The following is a 22,364-nucleotide window of genomic DNA, read 5'->3' as shown; positions in this document are numbered from 1 at the left end:
AGGTAGCAAAAGGCCAGCACAGCCCAGGGGTCTGCAATTGCCACAGTCCAGTGGCACTGGAGTCCAGTTGCCACTTGATTGAATTATCAGAGATGCAAGAGGCTTCAGTTCTAACTTAGCATGGGCTGAGGGGTTACTGAGGAAAAATGGACCCATTCTCTGCTCTGCTACTCTGATGCCAGAGCTCACTGTTAAAAGAAGGCCACCAAGCTTTTCTTTGTACTGCATTGGAAGTGACACTGCAAGGGGAGGGAAAGTTCTATTTAAAATTGCATAATCAGAGATGAAGTGCAATTGGGAAGAAAGATCAAAGATAGGAGGTAGGGACAGGAAGAAAGAGATGAGGTACAGTGTGTTTGCACAGACAGCTTAATTTCACGTTAATGAACCCCTGCTTAGGAAGGGAAGGGTGGCTCTCTGTACCAGGAGAGAAAAACAGCCTTCTGCCAGCACACTGAGACTCCCTTTGAACATGGTCTCCTACCAGAATGAAGGACTGCACTCTGCTTCACATCTCACAGAATTAGAAAAGACCAAGCTATTTTCTGACTGCCTGCATCCTGCTTATGTAACTTGCAGATGACGGCTGTGCAGCCTCTGGCTGAGCCCTGGAAAATTTCCTTGTCGGTGACTCAGGTGCTTGGCAAACGGTCTGGTGCAGTGGGCTTGGAGCTGAGATTGCAGTCAGAGGCACTGCCTGGCTACCAGAGCCCAATTCAAGGTCTCTTTGTGGAATTTCTTCCTCCTAGAAGCTGGCTGATTGTCCTGGTCTTGTCACTGCCAAGTGTCCCTGTTGTGCTGTGTTAATTAGTGCAAAGCATCCCCCTTGATGCTCTGAAGCAAGAGAAAACCACAGCCCTGTTATCCAGAGATGTGGGTCAGCAAGGAAGGAGGAGAAGAGCTAGGCAAAAACAAGTCCTTGGCTTTTGCAATAATTTTATCCATAAAAAATCCATCAGGGTGCGGGGAGAGCGTTTAGTGCAGTGGGGATGCAAAAGTGGGATTTCATGGGGAAGCAGAGAGTCCCCCTTTGCAGTCCTCATTCTGAAACTCCATGCAGTCACCAGAACAGTGTTGGTTTGGAGGCTGTGAATCTGGCTGAAAGCTGGAGGTCAGGACTGCACGTTGTGCTGGAGTAAAGTTGAGAACTATTAAAAGTAAGGATTAGACCCAGGGATGAGGGAAAAAACTGAAACAGATGCAGAAGTGTCTCAGCTGCAAACCAGACTTCCTTGTGGGTCAGCTGTCATCTCCAGGAGCAGCAGATCCTAATTTCCACCTCTTTGGAAGTGTAACTGAGAGGAGCCAGGAGATCTGTACCACCAATTAGGTCCAGTCACTGCAGTGTCAAGGCTGGGACAACTGTGAGATCCCCAAATCAGCCCATCTTACACCAACCTGTGCAGAAAGGCCCTGTGGCAGCCCAGCTGTGTTCAGAGCAGCACTTGCTTTCTCATGCAAAGAGCCTGTTTGCCAGACTGCAGTGGGAGGGGGACAGAAAAAGACTTTGCCACAGGGATGACCAGGTGACTAATGAGTTTCATTGATCCTCTGTTTGCAGGAGGGAGCAATCCATCATCTGCAGGTCCTGCAGCCTGTTCTGCTGAAGGCTCTGAGGAAGCAAACGTGAGCTGTTACCTAAAAGCAGGGCTGTGTGAGCCCTCTGAACCTAATGATGTGCTCTCATGGATGTATGAACGTGGTGGTGCAGAAGATCCCAGCATCAGGGACTCTCTGGATTGCTTCTACAAAATGTATTGCAGAAAGCAGCCAGAGAGAGAGGATCCGACCTACGAGGCTGCCTCACGGTGTCTGTCACAGAAGATTTCAGAGCTGGAGCAAAAAGATGGGACAAAATATGTGTCACGATGCCTGCAAATGGCACAGCTGGTCTTGAACAGAGATGGATGTAAGATCTTTCCAAACCACCCCCCTTCTGCTTGCTTTTCAAAGCCAGCTGAAGGAGAAGTCTTGTTGGAAAACAGGAGGAGGACACCTGGACTCTCAGATGATGTCTTGCAGTTCCTCTTGAAACAAACACAGGCAGAACGTAGCCCTGATGTGTCACACAAGAAGTGAGCAAGACACTGCTTTGTTTGTGTCATGGAAGCTTTGCTTTCACTCCAGAAAGAGGTGACTTTCTTAGACAGACATTGTTCTCCAAGCACCACCTTCAGCACCAGATGCTCCATGGAGGGGTTCACCCACACCAGACCTTGCACCTTGCTCTCTGAAGGGCAGCACTGCTTTAGGAGCATCTGTGTAACTGCTTGGGACGTGTCGACTGATGCAGTGTTTGTTGCTGGGACATCAGACATGATAATTTATACCTACCAGGCTTTTAAATTGGCCTGCATCCTTACCCCAGGGTAACAGTGGTCCAGCCCAAATTCAGCCCCTGGGTGGGCATTGCTGTCCAATGCTGTTGGCTAGAACAGAATGTTTGAATGACCTTGGCATGGTGTGCTCCAGCTCTGCAGAGGGAAAGTTAAGATTTTGTTCTGAGTATCTGTCTCCACAGGGTGCCTGTTAGCTCTGTGTTTTTACCTACAGACATATAACCCCACAGTTCATTACTGCAATGCCAAGTGAGTTTTTCTGACAGAAAAAGTGTGTGTGTGCATGAGAAAGAGAAAATACAGTTCTGAGTGTGCTCTCTGACAGTGCTTCTGTCCTATTTACCTCCTCACCATTACCTCCCCCAACAACCTTCAGTTCCTTTCTGACTTTCATGGTGGTGCTAATGAGATCCCTGGGGGAAAGTTCCTTTTAAAATGAAATGGATCTCTCTGAGCCCAAAGAGGCTGATGTCAGTCAGCAACAGAGCAATGAGCCCACACAGACACTTAAGGTTTCTCTCTCAGAAGCCTCCCAGCTCGGTGGCTTCTTTGTTGTTTTACTGCCTCTGCCAGGCAGATAAATGTCTTTGTGCATGTTTTCCACCCACTGGCCTGTGGACTGAAAGAGCAGTTTGCTGTAGTGATGTTGTTTGCTGACTGGTGAGGCCATTCTGCAGCATGGGTGTGAGCAAGGAAGCACAGAGTGCCAGTGGAAGGGAAGTGTTTAAGATGTCAGCAGATGGGCAAAGGAGAAGGACAGAAGAGGTGGTTGGAGTCTCAAAGGTCACCATCAGTGTGATTGCTCCAGTACAGCCACAGGGCTCACACCAGTTTTGGTATTTGGTGTCCAGTGTTTGCCAGCCCAGCTGCAAACCTCTCATCCACTCCCTGTCCACAGTGGCCAGATCTCAGAGTTGGTGTTTGTGTTCCTGCATGTCACAATTCCCTCCTGCAGTCCCAGATGGGGCTGCTATTCCTGCCTTGCTGCCCCTGGCAGATTGGCACAACTGCTGTGCTCTGCAGGTGTTTCCAGCAAAGGCAATGGAAATTTGGCTGCTGCCTTCAGTCAGAGCAGGAGGGGGCCCAGCTGGCTGCAAGTTATGGCCAAAGTCTTAGGACTTGGTTTAATTTCTCTTTGCAAATAGATTTACATTGGAAGGGCCTGGGTTTAGTTTCCTGTCCCTGAGTCATCATGGAACCAATACATTTAGCTTTGTGGTGGTCCTGCTCTGTGTGTTGCTTGCTTGCTTTTATGGCAGAGGTGTTGTACATGTGCTGGAGGGCACACAGAATATTGGAGCAGACCTTCAGCAGCTCCCCCAGCATTACTCAAGTTAATGGTGCTAAGGGGAAAAAAACAGGTGAGGATGCAGCATCATTTCTGTAGTAGCAAAGAAACCCACAGGTGCTTGTGTATCAAAATCCAGATGAAAGCATCCTGTTGGCAAAAACCATAGAGAATGGTAATATCAGCTAGTTTAGCCACAGATACAGCTGGAAAAAGCAAGCATGCTCCTGAGTGTGCTGTCAGTAATTACAGAAACATCATGGCCCCTCTGCCAGCTCACACTGCTTAACCCCCACGGATCTGTCACAGCCACAAGGGCACTGGTTTGACAGATGTAGGGAGATACTGCTGAGGATGTACAGGGAAAAAGGAAGGTCTTCATTGTGAATCACATGTTGTTGCTTTTAATCTTTGCCAGTGCTTATGCTGTTCCACACAGTCAAATTAGCTGCTGTGCAAAACCTCTTAACTGCCATTTTAAGGGAAGTAAACTCCCATGAAGAGAGAGATGGAGAAATCAGAGGTCTGCATCTGCATCTGAATCCCTTCAATTGCTGTGTTTGGTTTGTTGATGAATTGGTCAGTTCTTTAGGTTAGCTTGAAAACCATCTGGTCTCCTATTCAAACTTAAAAAAAAAAATTAATTTAAAAAAAAGCCAAAGACATTCAATTTCCACAAAGAAAACTTGCAGAAAAATAGGAAGTTCCTGCTCTTCAAGAGAGACCCGCTACTACTAATGTTTGAGACATCCCTACTGGGTTTTGATGGAAGAGAAAAGAAGCTCAGAATGACAAAACAGAGAAAAGGTGGCTGCTGGAAGAGCATGAAGAGAGATACTGGCAGAGGAGAGCATGAAACTGTTCAATTTTAAGGACCAACGTAGGCAGAACAGACTGGATGCAGCTGAAAAATTTGGATTATGACTCATATCTACAAATCTTGTCTGGCATCTTGCAGAGGACATGGTAATCTCTGTGCTGCTGAAACATGCAGTCTTTTGAGAAGTTTGCACCCCTCAGAATCAGGAGTGCTGCAGCTCTGTGTGCTGCTCACTTCCAGTGGGCCATGGGTATGACTATCCATGGCTTCCTCAAGGTAAAAGACAGTCTTTTTGCATGGCAAGTCCCAAGAGTGGTATGAAGCCCTCTCAGAAATGTCCCATGTTCTGTCCATTTCCCCCCAGCCTGTGCACTAATCTGAGAAACTGAGTTTCTTCCTGGGAGGTGAAGTGCCTTCCTCTCTCCCTGGCTTGCACTTGACTTAGTTATGACACTTGTGTGGTTTCAGCTCACCCTATCTCCCCAGCTTGTTGGCTTCCCCAGCACTGGTGGTTCTCACCTCTGTTGGCAAAGCCAGCTGCTGGCACCTCTGTGCATCCCCCTTTGTGTGGAGGCTGCTTTAGCAAAGGCATTTGGGGGCTTACACTGCAGAACAAATCCAGGGATATTTTTCCTTCTGTTTGTTCAAGGCTCACAGCCAAGGAGCGGCTCTCTGAGCCTTAGAACACCACCTGAAAACCTACATCACCTTTTAGGGCTCTGGGTATACCAGATCCCACAAGATCCTCAGGCAAAGTGTAAGTGAAGTAAAAGATGGGGATTCAGTCCCATAAGGAGGACAAGCAAGGCCAAAATTGATCCCCCATTGCCAAGTAGGAGGAACACAGGGCATGGTGAGGATTTGCCTTGGCCCGGGGGTTTCCCTGCTGCCCAGCCCAGATGCACATCCCAGCCAGGGTCTGTTAGAGGTGTATGTGCTTTGGGGTGGGTGTCTGGCAACTGAGCTGGGCCAGCATCCCCAGAGGGGTGTGTCAGAAGGGTGAGGGAGCTGCTGCAGGCACTGAGCCCTGCCCATGCACTGCAGCCACTGGAGTGGCCCCGGGGCTCAGCCAGGACCAGCTCTGGCAGGCTGAGAGTGCTGCCTCTGCTCCCTTCCATAAATGCCTGATCCAAGCTCTTGTGTCATCCTTGCTGAATGCTGCTGCTGTTCAGTCATTCCCTGGCTGGGAGCTGCTCCAGGACGTTTGGTATCAATGGCCTCTCTGCTGCTTACTCCGACTGCATTTTTATTTTCCCTCCCACTCGGCTGCTGGTGGGAGGTGCTGATTCATGCCAGCGACCTACCCAGTCCTGGAGCCCAAAGCAGCCAAGGAGAGCTGAGCTCCTGCCACAGGTGCTGAAGCAAGCCCTGAGCTGACCTCAATGAAGTGAATGGAGCCAGGGCTGTTTACACCCCAGGGGATTTTCCCCCAGGAGTTTAAGGTGCTTTGGTGTGCCTGGATGTATCAGGACATAGGTTGTTAAAACTGCTATAAGACAGGCAGTGTACATCCTGTGTAAATGTGGCTATTCCATTACTGAGCATTGGTGATTTTGTGTGGGGCATATGTTTTCCCACAACACAGAAGTTCATGTTAAAAATACCCTGTTCTGTAGGCTTTCCCTAATGACTATTTTCCCCCACACATCGATTAGGCAACAGCATATGCCAGCATTTCTTCCTTAAAAGTAAAATCTGGCACATAGCACACAGAGCATGAAATAAAAAGATGTGATTAAAGCAATAGCTGGAGCTAACCAAAGCCAGAAAACTTGTGGCTGAAAAGTCAAACCTTTTTTAAAATTGCCTTTGCCTGTTTGTTTGCAGATGCTGGGACTTGGGAGGGAAAGTCTTGTAATGAAAGAACAACTATCATAGAAAATTTCACCCTCAGTACAAGCCAAACAAACTTTCACTTACATTGGAAGGTAGGTTCTTGTAATGGGAAATGTCAGTCAGCCTTAGGCAGGTATCACTTTCCAGTGTTACCTGCACTGCTGTGAGAGATGAGCCAGGAATGGTTTTAAATGGGTGTTAAAATCAGCACCTCCTGGCCAGAGAAGCAGAGTGATTCTGTAATTAAGGATAGTGAGGTGGGGATGCTGTGCCCTGCAACACATTTTCAGTGTGACTTCCACCAATTAGTTTTTTCTAAGTTGCCAGCAGCTTGTTTTGGGTATCAGAGAGCTTCAAAGAAAGAGTGAAAGAGCAGAGCATTTACACCCACATCTCTAACAGCAATTCCCCTCAGAAACTTGCAATTAGAGGTTCAAACAATAATAGAGATTTTTGCATCTGTGGTCCAGGCCCTGCTGTTTAAGAAGCAGCTCAGCACGTGTTCTGTGAGGCCAGCTTGGTTTTGGTCCTTGTTTTTGCATCTTCCCTGGGACAAGCTGAGCGCCACATGATAAACAAACGTGTGAGTGCAGGCAAGCACTGTGGCTGGGTTCTGTCTCTGGGAGTGTTAATGCTGCTTGTCTGGTGTTCAAGAATAGCCTGGTTGCACGTGAATTATTAGGAAAAAGAGTTCTTCTGGGATGAGGAGACAGACTGCTGTTTTGAGGGCTGGGGGAGTCTTTCCAAAGGCAGCAGTGAATTAGGCTGAAAATGCAGTGGTGTGCTGGACAAGCATCAGACTGATTCCTGTGCCACTTCCTCCTGTTCCCATTCCCATGGGGTGCTTCTGCAGCTGATTTTTACCTAAAAAAATCGGGCTCAGTGTGCCTCACCTGAGTGCTGGCAAAGCCACCCACTGTAGCTTGCTCTTTCTTATATCCAGGGTAGCAGAGTCTCTTTCAAGGTCTCTTTCCTGTTTGGATCACCTTCCCACCATCAGGATTACTAGACAAATTTACACAGATGGAGCATCTTCCTGCTATTTTCATTTCCCAAGACTGCCTTTAAGCTTAAGCCTTTTAAGGTTTTTCGATAAGCACACAGCATTTCGCACAAAGGGCCTAAAAGTCTTAAAATCAGGGTATTCAAAAGGAAAACGATATTCTAAGGGGAAAAGATGCTAGCAAAATATCCTCCTGCATTTTCTAGGTTGTGGTCTCTCTTTCCTAGGCTTTTTTTGCAATTGGATTTTGTTCTTTGTGCCAGTGGCAATTCAAAAAAAGGTGATGGAAAATTTCTTGGGCGATTCCTTCTGCTGTGTGAATACTGCTGTCATAAAATAGATCTCTCAACACTGTTTTCAGTATGCAATTATGTGCAAGGGCATAATTGGATTGTTTTTTTCAGTACATACATGTTCAGTAATAAAAACTTTATTCTGAAATCATTACAGTCTGTTGCAGAAATCTATATGTTTTTATGCTACAAAATGGAAATTTGCCTCTGAAATTTCCATGACTCTATCAAGCACAGAAGAGTATTGTTCTTACCAAACAGAACCCTTGCTGAGAGTCAAAGTGCTATGAATATTTAAAGAAATTAATTACTAAATAAGCCAGAGGAGTGCCCCAGTCTTTAAATATTAAATGGAACATGCACAGTTGACAAAAAGCAGGCAGAAACACTGAATGGGGCAATTTAATGGCCTAAATGTAATTATTTGCAGTGCAAAGGCAACTAATAAAGTAATTTTTGCTTAATGACAAGCAGTACTCAAAATATGAGGGCTTAAGTGTCCACATTTTGCTTGCTGAAAGAAATTTCTATCCTGTTTTTTATTCTCCTACAGAGGACCCAAAGTTCACCAAGGAGGTTGATTAACTAGTGTGAGTGAAAAAAGGGCAGGGGGCATTGGCAGAGGTTGTTTCATGAAAGGTTTTCTTTGGAGCAGCACCTGGGTGTGAGCTCAGCTGTGCCCAGCCTGCAGGGAGAGATGCTCCAGCAACCTCCAGCTGCTCTCTGGGCATCAACTGCCTGAGAACTGCAGTTCTGCAGTGATGCAAGTCCTCCAAAAGGCAGCCCAGAGAGATGTGGTGGCAGCTTTTGGGCATTGTTCATTGTCCAGACTCCTCTCTGGTCAGGGGGGTGTTGGGTGCTCTTACTTCCCCCCTCGTAGAGGAGGAGACACCCAGGGCTGTGGAGGTTGCTTCTGTTGTCAGCAAAGCAATTTGGTGACAGCTGAGGCTGGGAGAAGGTTTAGTCATAGCCCAATTTATAAAGCCATGAGTAATCGTGTCAGGGCTCCTTGTGTCCCTGCTCAGATCTAAAAGCTGCATCTTAACTTGATGGCCAATTCCTCTGGAGTGGTCACTTTGGACTTGGAGTCCAGCAGATCATTTTTGGCAGACAATCAGGTGAGAAGTGGCAGCTCAGAAAAAAATGAAGTCTTGTGACTAAAAATGCCAATGGCACCCACAATATTAGGCAAATTCCAACTTTCTCTTCTAGGAGGAGATGTGCCTGTTGGTTCCCATCAGTGTCATCTTTCCCATGGAGACATTTACCAGTGGAATTGCAGGAGCTAACTTGCATTTCCTGCCTGGAGCAAGCAATGCCAGCAAATTGCTACTAGGGAAGGACCTAGGAAGTGGCACTTCATTCTGACAGCAGTATGGAAAAATTGCCCCTACACTCCCAAGTATTTGTCCTTTTCCTTTTCCTTGTCCTTTTCCTTTTCCTTGTCCTTGTCCTGCCTTTTCCTTCCGTTCCTCCATCCATCCATCCATCTATCTATCCATCTATTGATCTATCTATCTATCTATCTATCTATCATTTTAAACTTATTTTTGTATTGCAGCATAATCCCATTTTCTACTGTCTGAGCTAACAAACTGAGAGAAGGATGACTGGGGATCAAGAGAGGTATGTGTGAGCAGTAAGATGTTCTATGGAAAACCTGGGATACTGGATAAATGGTTGTGTTTATACTTGGTCTTCCTTCTCTCACCTCTGTTTTGGGTTTGGCTTTGTTTTGGGTTTCATGGTTTCTTTTCTTTCATTCTGCAGCCTGTGAGTGGATCCAGAAGCCCTGAGGATTAATATCAGTTAGCACAGGGCTTTTTCCAGAAGACCACAGCAGGGTCTGTGCATGTATTTTTCATACCATTTAATAGTTATGACATCCCTTGTAGGCTTCTTTTAAACCTCTTTTCAGTTAGGCCATATAATATTTGACCTCATTTCTGTGGAATAGATACATCACTGAAAAACAGGAGCTAGAAGGATCCTGCATGGAAGAGGGTTACAAGTGAAGAAAATTTGTTTTTTTAAGAAGACTAAGAAAGACAATTCAGGAAGAGTTGGACTGAACTTTTAAGGTTCTCAAGCAAAAATACCCTGTAAATTCTTTGGATTTTTTAATGAAGGAAGTCTTTTGAGACTAAAGACTGGAAGTCAGTTTCTAGCAGCTTTTTCTGCACTGCCTAAGTGCATGTAGCATGAATAAAACCCACAGTGTGAGGTGCTATATAAATACAGAAAACTAAAAAAAGATATTTGCCCATGCTACAGAAGTCACCCATCTGTATCACACAGGGTCTCAGCTGCAGCTCAGCTTGCTGGGCACTGGTGCCATGTGCTAAGGCCACAGGTGGTGACAGTTATGTTTCATTTTTGTGCAAGAAGGACCCAAAAATGTGTCAGCTGTGTAGCTCCATCACCCTTATGTTACAATGAGCATTGCATATGGCAAAGTTTCTGAAAGGATTTGGTTCTGTTAGGGAAACTGGATAGATGGTGGCCTTTAGGTGCAGTTGCCTTTCTCCAGATCCATCCTCTTAGCACCTCCTGAATGAAAGAGATGAGTTTGTTCATTAAATGGGCTGCAGTATTTTAATGCCATGAAAACTAATTGGCATGTAAGAATGAAGATAATCCCCACTAGCACACCTAATTAGAAGAGCAATCCTCATTTTCCTCATGCAGTCTCCTCTCAATTTAGAAGGAGCTCAGGCACAGAAATTGCTTGTCATCCTTTGAAGTTCCAGCTTCTAGCATGAGCCAAATGTGTAACTTTTTAAAGCATTTGTATTTGAGAGAATCCCACAGGATAAATAGTGTTTATTCATAGAGTAGTAGATTGTCACAACATTGCGAGGCGTGGATGTCACTGCAGTCAGAGTACTGACACATCTGAGAAAGGAGGTTGGGGTGTGCCACTCACAGCTGATCAAATGAAATGTGCCTTTGCCTGCAGTAATCCTGATTTAGTGCAGTCACAGCTCTCTCCTGATCTGCAGAGAAACTCACCCCAGCTGATACCTGGCTGTAAAAGTCCTCGTGAAGTGACACTGCTTTGAGAACAGAGGCTGACTTAATTAACTGTGGGTAAGATGCTTGGATGCTCTGGTTTTCCAGTGCTGGCAGAAGAGTCTGTGGGATCCTGTTTTGGAATCCTACCCTGAAGACAGAGTTGGACCTACTCCAACCAGTTGTGTCCCTACTCCTCTCAGAGGCCTCCTACAACATTTGCAAATCTTTGTAACCTCAAACCTGATCAAATCTGAAGGTGTGAAGGTGCTCCCATGCAGACCCCGATGTACTTGATGGCAAAACATGCTATTTATATGCCTGCAGAAGCAGAGAACACATAAAAGGCAAATGTTACACTTAAAATTCTTTCTCATGAGCAGCTGAGGAGGTTGAGGCCAGGCAGAATCCTCACACAGACGGGCAAGGATATGGGGGCCTTGGAGCCAGGGAAATTTGTCAGTCTTTTGAAACAGGCTCTTGACTTCCCAATGCCAAGACTGGAGATTCCCAAAGAAGCACCTGCCTGTGGAGTTGGAGCTGGCATAGGCAGTACAGAACAGCATGAGGAGGGAGCTGGGAGACATTGCAGGTGGTTTGTCTTCCATGGTGGCCTGGTGACTGGATTGTGTTACTTTGCAGAAATGGCAAACTGAATGCAAGGTGAACAAGGTGTCTGGCTTGGCCTCCTGGTGTCTCCTCTAGGCTGTCTCCTGAAGCAGGCTTCAAATGGAGCTGGAATTCCTCACCAGCTTCCTGCTGGTGAGTTGGATTAGAGTACTGTGCTTGTGTCCTGTTTTCTGTCTTTAAAGGCTGTGTGGCTGTAGCAGCCTGCCATTGTTAATGGACAATAGAATGGCACAGGACTGATAACAGAGGGAACTGCCAGCTTGGTGTACAGATCCATTGTCCTCCAGGAACACTGGCAGTTAGAGGGCCATCTGCTTGGCTCTGAACACAAAAAAGAAAGCTGTAAATACACTTAAAATTGGAGATGGCCCTCTGAGGGTTAATGAAAACCAAAAGGAGTTCTGGTCTTTGCCTGGCTCTGAAGGGAACCGGGTGGAACATTCAGACTTCCTCGTTTCAACTTGTCATTTAAGCTTTTTATTCCACTACGGACTAATTGGGATAGCAGGGGCTGTTAAAGGAAACGATGTAAAACTTGATCTCTGTATGCTTCCTCTGGCTCCCCAGAGCATCATCACAGTAAATAAGAGGTTTGCCTGTGGAGATGGATGCTGAGAGCAGTGATTTCCCTGGTAGAACTCTTGGGGAATACTGCATGCCATTCCCTCCCCAGGTGCCATAAGCACTGGGATTACTTCCCAGTCGGGGTCTGGGTGTACTGGATAGGGGGTGGGGGGGAAGCTGTAAGAGGAGGAAGCAATGAGGGAAGGGACAAAAACCTTGCAGGAGGAAAAGGCTGCAGCAGCACCTGAAGAGGCTTTGATAGGAAAAGGGTGTGGAAGCGTGGCAGTGATTCCTTGTGGAAGCTGTTTGAGGGATGGGTTACCGCACCTCCTCCCTTCGGCATCCCACTGACGGTGGGAAAGACCTAAGGATGCTATCGCATCCTCCGAGCTGGAGAAAGAGTCAGGGAAGCCCCGCTTTCCCCCCTTGCTGAGGCACGGCAGGGGGGGATGTACGGGGGTCTTGGAAGTGTTAGTCGGGGATCGGGCAGGGCGGCTGTGGTAGTTACCAGGGAAGTGAAAGCGAGCTCGGCTTGCCCAGCCTGTGATAAAGTTGCCCTGCTGAGGAGAGGAGAGGAGAGGAGAGGAGAGGAGAGGAGAGGAGAGGAGAGGAGAGGAGAGGAGAGGAGAGGCCGGGGCGCGGGGGCGGCACCGCCCGGGGGCTCGCAGTGACGCAGCTCCGGCGGGGCCCCCCGCCCGCTCCTCCGCCCCCGCTCCCCTTTTAAACCGCGCCGGAGCCGCCGAGCGCAGCCCAGCCCTGCCGTGCCGTGCCGAGCATGGGGCCGCCGGCGCTGCTCGCCCTCCTGGCGGCCGCCGCCCTGGCAGGTGAGCGGGGACGGGGCACATCCCGCCGGGAGAGCGCGGGGAACGGCGGAGGGATGGATGGACGGACGGACGGGCGGGCTCGCTCCGGGGAGGCGGCGGTGGGTGTGGGATCCGCAGCCCGGGGTCGCCCCTCGGGAAGGGGCGGCGGGGATGGCGCTGGGAGAGAGCTCCCCGTCTGCTCCGCCTTTATTTTTATCCCGGTGCAGCGTCTTTGCAACAAAGAGTTCTCGGTGCTGCTTCGTTCCAGCGGTGCTGCTGGGGTTGTGCCAGCCGGTGCTGGATGCCGGGAGGTGATGGCAAAGTAGCGGCTCTGCGGGTTTGACTCGCAGGGTTTTTAATTTTTTTGCACGCGGCATTAAATACTAAAACCCCACGGTGAAATGAACCTTAAACACAATAGAATGAGGTGGTGGCTTGGCTCTGTAGTGTTTTATGTATACTTACATCATTGGTTGAAAGAGTCCGTGTCATTCTGGATTGAGTATTTTGGCTTTAGGTCTGTTAGAAGTCTCCACAGTTCTGGGACTTGTACAGAGACTGTGAGGAAGTTGACTGCCTTCAAGTGCCTTTACTGAAATCAAAGAGAGAGGGTGGGATACGGAGGGGAAGAGACCCCAGCACAGAGAAGCTCACCACACTTATTCCATAGATTCTATGGGGGTTTATTACCAAATATTTTTTCTTGTTTATCAAAGGTTTATCCTGTTTATCAAAGTACCTGATCAAACAGATCAGGTACTTTACATCCTTTGTGGCCGTCGTGCTTTCAAATGTTGAACTGGTTAGACATTAACTTCAAGAACTTTCTAGTACTCCTGCAAATCAATATGCCTAAATTTCAATGATCCTGCCTAGGAAGACACTGTGACATTTTGGTGAGGAATGACACTGCACTGAGTCATCTGCACTGATGAAACAAAGCCATGTGGGGATTTCATCAGGGACCCACCTGAAGATCTGTTCTAATCTTGGAGCTGAAAGCAAAAACCTTGTGAATTTGTCCTGCATTTATCATTTCTCATGATATTCATCAACTCTCAGCACTTAAGCAAAATCAAATAATCTGATCACAACTGCCTGGGCAGACTTGGTTCAGGAGGGTAAAGCAGAGCCAGGGCTCAGCTCTGCTCCATGGGGCTGTGGTTTGTTTCTTGCTGTGTGTTCAGGTGCAAGGTTTCCATGCTGCCACGTGCTCTGGCTTTGCTCTGCTCTGGAACCCTGCTGTGCTCCCTGTGCCTGCTGTGTTCCTGCAAGGCCACGGGTGGGTGTCCTGCTGCCTGAGCCTGCTGTCCCTGTCAGGGTGGTGGCCTCACCCCTCCTGAGCACACCTGGGGAGGATGGCAGCCGTGTTGGCCAGCACCTTCAGGTGGCAGGTGGCCCCTAGGGAGCTCTTGCCAGCTGGCACTGGGGGCTGGCACTGCCAGCACTGGGTAAAGTGGGGCACTGCTGGCTCCCCACTGCCTTCCTGGCCCAGCCCTGGCAGAGCAGCTGCCTCAGGGTGTTATTTCAGGCTCTGGCATGGATTGGAGTCTCATCCTGTTTCTCCAGACAGGTTAATATGAGGTTTGTCCAATACCATTTTGTTCTCCTGACGTTGTTATGATGCTCCCTCTTTGTTCATGCTGGCTTTCACTGTTAACCAAGCTCTTGAGAGCTTTTGAATGACAGCAAAGACAGTGGCTACAACCTGACTTTGTCTTCCTGTGCCACTGACAGCACTCAGGGGGTGGCCTGAAGGAGGAAAAGACGCTCAGGAATTTGTCTGCTCTGTGCTTTATCCCATCACCTGGGTGTCACTCACAGGAGATGTGCTGTGGCTGCATCACTCAAGGACAAAATCAGATGTTTGCCCTGGAGCCTCTCAGGTTTTCACAGGGGCTGGAGGAGCAGAGGAGCCTCCCCAAGAAGAGCTCATGAAGGGATTCATACCTGTGCCTTCAAGTGAGTGGAGCCGGGGAGCAGCTCCTGCTGTAAGAGCAACATCCCCAGCACCTGTGGGATTGAGAGAATGTCTTTGTAAGAATAACACTTGTTTTGGTGGGAGGGGCTTTGTCTCCTGCCTGCAGCAGGCTGGCAATCATTTGCATACTGGGTTAGTAAAGGAGCTGGAGCTGCCTCAGGCAGCTCTGAACGCCAGAGATGGGGGAGAGGCTTGGCTCTGAGCAGCACCATCTCCCCTCACACACCACCTGCCACTCTGGGGGAGGCATGCAGTGCTATTTTAGGGGAATCCCTTCTGTGCTCTTCTTGTGTGGGTTCCCTTCTCTGATGGCACTTGTATAGGCAGGGAAGGGCTGGGGGCTGGTGAAGCACATCCCTGCATGTGTGTTTGGGGGAGAGCACAGAAATATCAGAGTTATTAGTGTATGATGCTCAGCTATTACACTCTGAGTCAGTGCTCCAGGGGATGTCTGCTTCCTCTGCCAGCACAGAGAATAAAAAGGTTGTGTTCTTTAAATAGTGTAGAGCTACGTGCTCCTGTCTTCCTTGGGACAGTGCTCATTCTCCTGATGCTGAGAGGTAAAACTGACCTCCTTTATCTCCATGATGTGCTGTGTGTTCATCTGTTCCAGGAGGTCTCTCACCGACCCAGCCAGAGAGAGGTCGTGGTTGTATTTAGGACTCTCCTTTCCCATGTAAGGACTTCAGGGATGCACCTCAAGCTCTGTGTGTGTGTGTGCTGTGATTCTGCACCGTGTGGGAGGCCTGCACAGCCAGGATTCAACAGGCCCTGCTTCCACACACTGCTGTGGGGCTGCCACAGGGGCTTAACCTCACTCCTGGAAATCTCCAGGTGCATGGGAATTGACACAGTTCATTAGTAACACACAGCAGCCAAGCTCATTAACCAGCTGGAGACATTGCAGCAGTGATGGCAAAATCAGGCAGCACAGAGGTTTTATGGGCAGTAGCTTCTTTCCAAAAGCAAATTCCTTGGCCCAGGTACAGTAGAGCTGGTGTAAGGAGGTGTGAGTTATCCCACATGTCCTCAGGGCAGAGAGGGTGAGGGATGGGTTGTACTGCTTCCTTCTAGACTAGTTTTCCACTGAGATTTGAGGGGGTTTTGCTTATTTCTTGGAATGATAATGGACCACTCAGTAAATGGAAATTTTCCTGTCTCTTCTGGCTCTCTCCATCCTTGCAGGAGCCACCTCCAAGTGAGACAACATTTCTCCAGCAGGATTGGGACAGTAGCTGCTTTAAAGTCTTAAAGAATGGTCTGCTGTTGGCAAGGGGTGCACATTGAGCTTCTCCAAGAAGCCAAAAGATTCTTGGGGTGCAAATAGGCCTTGATTGTTGGCTTTGATTTATTTTTTTAACCATCAAACAGGTGCAGCTACATAAGGACCTGGTTTAAAGTAAAGTTCCATTTTGGAATTTGAACGTGGCTTTCTTTGGTGTTGCATTTTTTGAGGGTGGGATTATTCTTGGTGTATAATATTTTAGTGCTACAAGTGTTACCATGCCTCTTCTCTCGTGCTATGCCTCAATTTTAGGTGGCTTTTCCATCCAAATAAGGAAAGATTTCATGTGGAATGTGCCTGGTTTAGTTGACTGCCAACCCAAAACCCAAGCTACCTCATCAGACCAATTTGAGGACTCCTGTCAGTGATGCTTGTGTTGATGAATCTCTAATAACTGGCTTTTCTTCCAGGTGCCAGCACAGTTCCAGTGGAAAAAGACCGTACTGAAGAAATGGTGAGTAGCTGCTTGTCAAACCAACCCCAGAAAATACCAGTGATGTGTTCTCCATTTCTGTAAACTCTCAGGACAATATTTCATTTTCTTTCCTAAGGGTAAATTTCTTACAAGCTGATGGCTGGTGTGGAACTCAGAGTGCCTTTAGCCAGCAGATGCCTGCCTGCACCTCAGTGTGTTTGGTGGAAATGGGAACTGGCTCTTGTGTCAGTGTGGTACTTGTGAAGCTCTGCATTGTACAGCTGCTTGAAAAGTGATCTGAAATACTGCACAATACATATTATTGTACTGACAGCTTTGGGGAAAGATGAAATAGCTACAGTTACCAGCTGTGTAACAGACTCAATGATGTAGTCCTTCCTCTCCTTCTGTGGAAAGAGATCTCACCCTGTGTGATTAAATAAATGCCATCAGCTGCTTCCAGAGCTGACACCAGACCCCCTGCACTGGTTGTTGCTGTGATCATTTAGATCAGCAAACACCTGGTAATAACCAGAAATAGTTAAAAGACAAATGGCTCTGTAAATGTTTCATCGTCTCCTCCTCAGCCTGAGGCTCTTGTACCCACAGCAAACAGGAGCATTTGTTCTCACCATCAACTTCAGCACCTGAAAATCATTTCATACACAAGAGATACTTAGGTAGTACTTAGAATTAGAGCACATTGTGTGACTTTCCTAAATCAATCCATTTTCTCTGCTTCCAGACAGCCCAGTTGAATGTTCTGTGCTAAAGACCAGGCAGGACTGGGGGCACACACAGGTGAAAATGTGTGGAGTGTGTCCCTGACAGAGGACATGGAGGTGTTTTAGTGTATTGGCAGTCCAAACTGCCTGTGCAGCATCCTCATATGGACGGATCCTACAGGATAATCCTCATCCTTTGAATGTGTGTTGTGTCTGTTTATTTTATAGGGTGTGTTTCCCTATAAAATTGGGAACATGGTGTTTGACTTTCCTTTGTACTGAGTAGGGTATTTAATATTTTAAAAGGTACAAAAGAAGCCCCTTAGCTCTGCAAACAAAAGGGGAGATAAAAAGACCTGTGTATTCTCTTCCTGCTGGTATAGGAGTGAGGGGCAGAGCCCAAATGTACAGGATTACTCAAAACTCATTAATAACAGCCTGAACTCTCATCTCCAACAGGCTTTTCTACCAGCTGGGTCAGAAGTAAAGTTTCCATTTTTGCCATGAGGATTTCTCTCCTGTTTTGTCTCCTCCAGGTAACGCGGTGCATTGTGGAGGTTCTGTCCAACGCTCTCTCTAAGCCCAATGCACCCCCCATTAATCCTGAATGCAAAGAAATCCTAAAGAAGAGTAAGTACAACGTTATCTGAACTCAGGAAAGGAGTTTGGTGCATGGTTTCTCTCTGGTGTTGGAGCTGGTGAACTGTTACTTGAGCCTGTGAGAAACTGGTGCCTCCAAATTTCAGTGCCAGAATTGTGGTGTACTTCTGTCTGTCTTGCTCAGGGAACAAACAGCCTGACCTGGGAATTCCCAGGGATTCTTGCCTGACACTTGTGGCTCCCTCCTTGAACCACCTGGAGAGTCTGAGAGGACTTGACAAACTCTTTAGGTAGCCTGAGAAGATGCAAAGCATCAGATTTCTTTGATTCTTTTTTTTTTCAGTCAATTTTTAAAAAAAACTTTTAAAATTTGCTAAAAAAAAATCCCTGGTGGTTTTGGGTAGCTTGAATAGATAGTTGTCTTTTTATTGTGAATAAGTATCTGTGATGGGCCTGGTCTGGCATTCAAAGAACTGAACACAACTCCAGATCCCATTGATTTTTAATGGGAATGAGAGCTAGATTGACTCAGTACTAAAAATGTGATCACAAAAAAAGCCAGAGAAGGAAATTTATTCTGGAAATTCCAGAGGAACTTGTAAAATGCCTAATTAAGTGGGGTTAATTAGTTAGTTAATCCTTTTCCAGGCAAGCATACTAAATAGTGGCAAAGTAATGATTTTGAAAGCAGAATTAAGAAATCAGTTCTGTCCAAATTTCCTTGGTGCTTTGGGAAGCCAGTCATGTCTTTGAAATAACACTTCAGTGGAGGGTTGGATTACTCCATGATGCTGCCTTTGTTATTATAGGTGATAAAAATGACAGAGAGAGAAGTGAAACCGAACAGCCTGAAGTGAGGCATCCCAAGGACCCAGCAGAGACTGAAAAGCATCCTCCTGGGACCGTGGAGAAAGAGCAAAGGCAGGCAGAAGAGGAGTCTAAAAAGTACATGGAAGCAGGTGATGAGGAGAAACTTGCTCATGAGGAAGGTAAAAGCGAGGAGGAGGAGGCTGGACACCACACACCTGCTCAGGATGAGACACTTCACGTGGAAGAAAAAAAGCACTACCAGGAAACTGGGAGAGAGGAGGAGAGGAATTACCACAGTGAAGAGGAAAGCAAAGAGGGGAAGTGTTGTGAGGATGAAGAGGCTGCTGTTGTCACCAAGAAGTCCCACTCTGAGGGCATGAGCGTGGATGAGTTCCGCGGTGGGAATGATCAGAGCCCCAGGGGCCGCTGGCACCTGGAGGAGGGAATGCAGAGCCCTTCCAAACAAATTCGGGAGGGTGAAGAGGGAGAGGAAGAAAGGAGTGAGAAATACCACCATGAATCTCAGGAACGTGCTTTCTCCCACCAGCAGCAGCGTGAAGCATCTGAGGAGAGTGAAGAAAGAGAGGAGGGAAAGGAGCCCTTCAAAGGCAAAGGTTATCATGGGAAGCACAGGGCAGGTGACTCCAGTGAAGAGAAGAGGGGCCATGGTGGTGGGAGGGGGGAACCAGCAGGGGGATCACATCCAGGGGAGGCCAATCTCTGGGAGCAGTGGAAGCACCGACAGAAACATCAGGAAGAGTCTGAGGAGAAGGGTGGCTCTCCTGGGAGGCGTGGGCCCGAGGGGCTGCAGGAGGAGGAGCCTGCAGAGCAGGGCAGTGAGGAGCTCAGCTGGCAGCAGAGCCAGGAGAGCAGGGAAGAGGAAAACAAGAGGCACCACCACAGTGAGGAGAGCAGTGAGAAGTGGCACGAGGAGAGAAGGCAGCACAGTGGATCCCACCATCCTGGGGGCAGGATGTACCTTGCTGATGGAAGCCAGGAGGAGCTGGCCAGGTACCTCAGCCAGGAGAGGCAGCGCCGTGTCGGAGGGAGAGCCCGGGTAGGGAACAGGCAACAGGAGGGGTCCCAGAAGGCCCGAGAGCACAAGGGCCAGGCCAGCAGGCACTACAGCACTGAGGACAGCCTGGAGGAGGAGGAGGAGGAGGAGGTGGAAAAGAAGCATCACAGCAGTGACCAAGTGGAAAATGAAGAGGAGGAGAGGTTTGCAGAGAGAGAAGAGTACAGAGGCCATCTCCCTGCAGAGAAAGAGAAGAGAACTGCAGCATCCTACAGGCCGTTCTACCCACTGCTGTGGTGGAAAAGCCAGCACTTGGACAAGAGGGACAGTGCAGGGGAGCAGCTTCTGGAGGGCAGGGAGGAAGGCAGGCCTGCCCTGAGTGAGAAGAGCCTTTTCCCTGAGTACAATGACTACGAGTGGTGGTCAGAAAAGCAACTCCAGAGCGCTCTGAAGCACAGGCGCAGTGAGAAGAGGAATGCTGGCAAAGCGAACAGATACGATGTGGAAAGGCAGTACAACAAGATGGATCAACTTGCACAACTTCTGAACTACAGGAAGAAGTCAGTTGAACTCCCAGGGCTGTACAGCTCTGGAGAAGACCTGAAGAAGCATCACGTGGCTGGGAATGACAGAAGGAGCCTAAGCCAGAGGCCCCTGACAGAAGAGGAGGTAAGTGCACAGCAGTTTCTCTGAAAAGCTGGGGAAACGCACTTCCAAATCCATTCCCAAGGCAGCTGAGAAACTGCACAGAAAAACACAAAGATTAAGTCACAGTTAAGGTGTGAGTAGATCTTCAGTGATTTAAAAATCTGCTTTCTTTGAACGGTGAAATTTTGAGTTTGCTGAACTACCCAAGGGCACAATTTGTGGGATAAAGACACAGCTCCTGTTTGCTGCAAGGCAGGAAGGGAAAGATTTTATTCCCCTTTGGGCCCTGCCTCTCCCTCGAGGCTCCACAGACTGAAGAAACGTTGCAGCAGGGGCAGAGGGGAAACTGACAGGGGCTGTCGGGTTGTTTAAAATACCCAGCTGCAGAGTGAGTTGGGTGTTTAGAAGGAAATCAGCTGCCCTTGGACTTCCCAGCTGGAATTGCAGAGCAGAAACTGCACTGCACCTGGAAGTCCAGCTCCTACGTGTAGTTCACACATAGTGAATCCTCTTCTTTTTGTTGGACTTGTTCTGCTCCAGCATCCAGGAAAACTGATCCTACAGCCATCAGTTAGCTCCCCTCAGCCAGATCCTCCTGGTGTGTTTCAGTGTGTCTGTGCATTGCTCAGAGCTGTGCTGGGAGCAGGGAGGCTGGACACTGATTTATACAGGTGATAACAAGTCATCCCGGTAAAGGCTTGGTGCATAAAGCTTCTCCTGCTCTCTGTGCCTGAGGAGCTGTGCCCTCACTGCCCCCTGTGCTGGCTGTGCGACCCCCAGGGACAGCAGCTGCAGCTGTGACATGGCAGGAGGCCACCTATGGATGGTAATGGTGCTTTAAATCTACAAAGATGAGGCTGTAACTAGGGCCGGCTCTCACAATTAAAATTTTGATCCTTTCCCCAGCCCGTGTTCAGTCCAAAGCAGGGAATTTCACCAATCTCCCAAGTCTTTGCTGCACTACTGTTGACACCCCTCTGCTCAGGGACTGGGAAGCCGCAGGACAGAATCTGCCTTAGAAATGGCCTTTCCCTGGAACAGAACATTTCCCAGCGTTAACAATGATGTGTGAAACGCTCTGTTTTCACAGGAGAAGCAGCTGGAAAACCTGGCCACCATGGACCTGGAGCTGCAGAACATAGCAGAGAAGATCAACAGCCTCAGGAGAGGCTGAAGGTGTCCTGTGTTCTGTGGTAAAGTCACTGCCACTGGATTGTTGTTAACCCCAAACCCAGGAAATTCTATTCACTGTCCACTCTTGTGTAGTGATTTACACAGCTGAAAGTGTCTTTAATTTGCTGTTATGCTCCTGAGACCTGAATGGCATGAATTTTAGTAACATAACCTTTCATGTGGGCAGGTATTTTTAATATGCTTTTGGAGATAATTGTGTTAGTGTTCTTCAGGAATATATTTGTCTGAGTTTGCAATAATAAAAACCATTGATCTTGGACCAAACCTTCTCCTTGTTCATGTGGCTGCTGGGGTGATCTCAAAGTGAGCTGATCAGGTGTGTAGATAGTGCACAGAACTGTGGTGCTTCAACACTCTTTTAAAAGTTACAAGGAGCCCATCTGTGCATTTTGTTTGCCACTTTGCATGGACATGAGGGAAGAAGCAATTTGAAATCTCAATAGTGATTTATTTCTTGTTTCCTTCCTCATTTTCACTGCATTTTACAAGGATTATGGTACACTTAAAAACTGGGATTCAGTGTTGAGACTGTGTCAGTGTCACTACTGGTGAAATGGAGCCAGTTTGGCCTTGACCCAAATTAACTCAACATTGTTTATTTCTCAAACTGATCTATTATGCAAATATGTTTTGCCCGTGTTATTGTTTTTTATTGTCACAGTACCTAGGATAAGCAGCCATCTAGAATGAAGAGATGGTGAAATCTACATCCTCTCCTTTTATGGGTTGCTCACATAAGGAGGAGAAGAAAAGAGCGAAGAGAAACTTCCCCAAAAGTAGAAAAACAACACTGGGAGGTTTACAAAAAGCAGAGGTAGATAAAACCTGAAGATGTAGTGTACCTGTTCTCCCAAGGGGAGCCCTAAACTGCTTTTTTCCATGAAATACAACCCCTGTTTCCAGCTAAGGCTGCCCTAAAAGAGCATTACTCTCCTCAAAATACTGAATTTTACAGCTTTATCAAGTCTCAGAACTAGATCCCAAAGCTTCAGGTTCTGTCCAGACACTGATGAGGGAGTTCCAGAATAGAGGCCAAGCCCTCCTGCCCCTACAAGCTCTCACTGGGGTGTAAGGGGGTGCAGCCAGCAGAGTATTGTCCTCCT

At 47.8% G+C, this 22,364-nt stretch overlaps 2 protein-coding genes across 4 annotated transcripts in view; both read left to right on the top strand.

Moving 5' to 3' along the window:
* The window catches only part of SHLD1 (shieldin complex subunit 1), a 64,815-nt gene extending 57,085 nt beyond the window's left edge, over positions 1 to 7,730 (top strand). For 2 of the 3 annotated variants that reach the window (XM_054629361.2, XM_054629363.2), the window contains exon 3: positions 1,562 to 2,658. In XM_054629361.2, coding sequence (XP_054485336.2) covers positions 1,562 to 2,079 — 518 coding nt within the window. In that variant the 3' untranslated portion in view covers positions 2,080 to 2,658. Of the gene's footprint in view, positions 1 to 1,561 lie in introns of all 3 variants that reach the window. The other variant, XM_054629360.2, reaches the window with a different exon arrangement.
* A 4,719-nt stretch (positions 7,731 to 12,449) lies between these two features.
* On the top strand, positions 12,450 to 21,525 carry CHGB (chromogranin B). Its single transcript, XM_054629358.2, has 5 exons — positions 12,450 to 12,609; positions 16,265 to 16,308; positions 17,531 to 17,624; positions 18,404 to 20,088; positions 21,158 to 21,525. The coding sequence occupies exons 1-5, from the start codon at positions 12,561 to 12,563 to the stop codon at positions 21,239 to 21,241; spliced, it is 1,956 nt and encodes a 651-aa protein (XP_054485333.2). The 5' UTR covers positions 12,450 to 12,560; the 3' UTR covers positions 21,242 to 21,525.
* The last annotated feature ends 839 nt before the right edge of the window (positions 21,526 to 22,364 follow it).

Source organism: Agelaius phoeniceus, chromosome 3 (genome assembly GCF_051311805.1).
Source record: "Agelaius phoeniceus isolate bAgePho1 chromosome 3, bAgePho1.hap1, whole genome shotgun sequence".
NCBI lineage: Eukaryota > Metazoa > Chordata > Aves > Passeriformes > Icteridae > Agelaius > Agelaius phoeniceus.
Note: the sequence above shows the minus strand (reverse complement) of the source record. Positions and strands in the feature narration are given on the sequence as shown.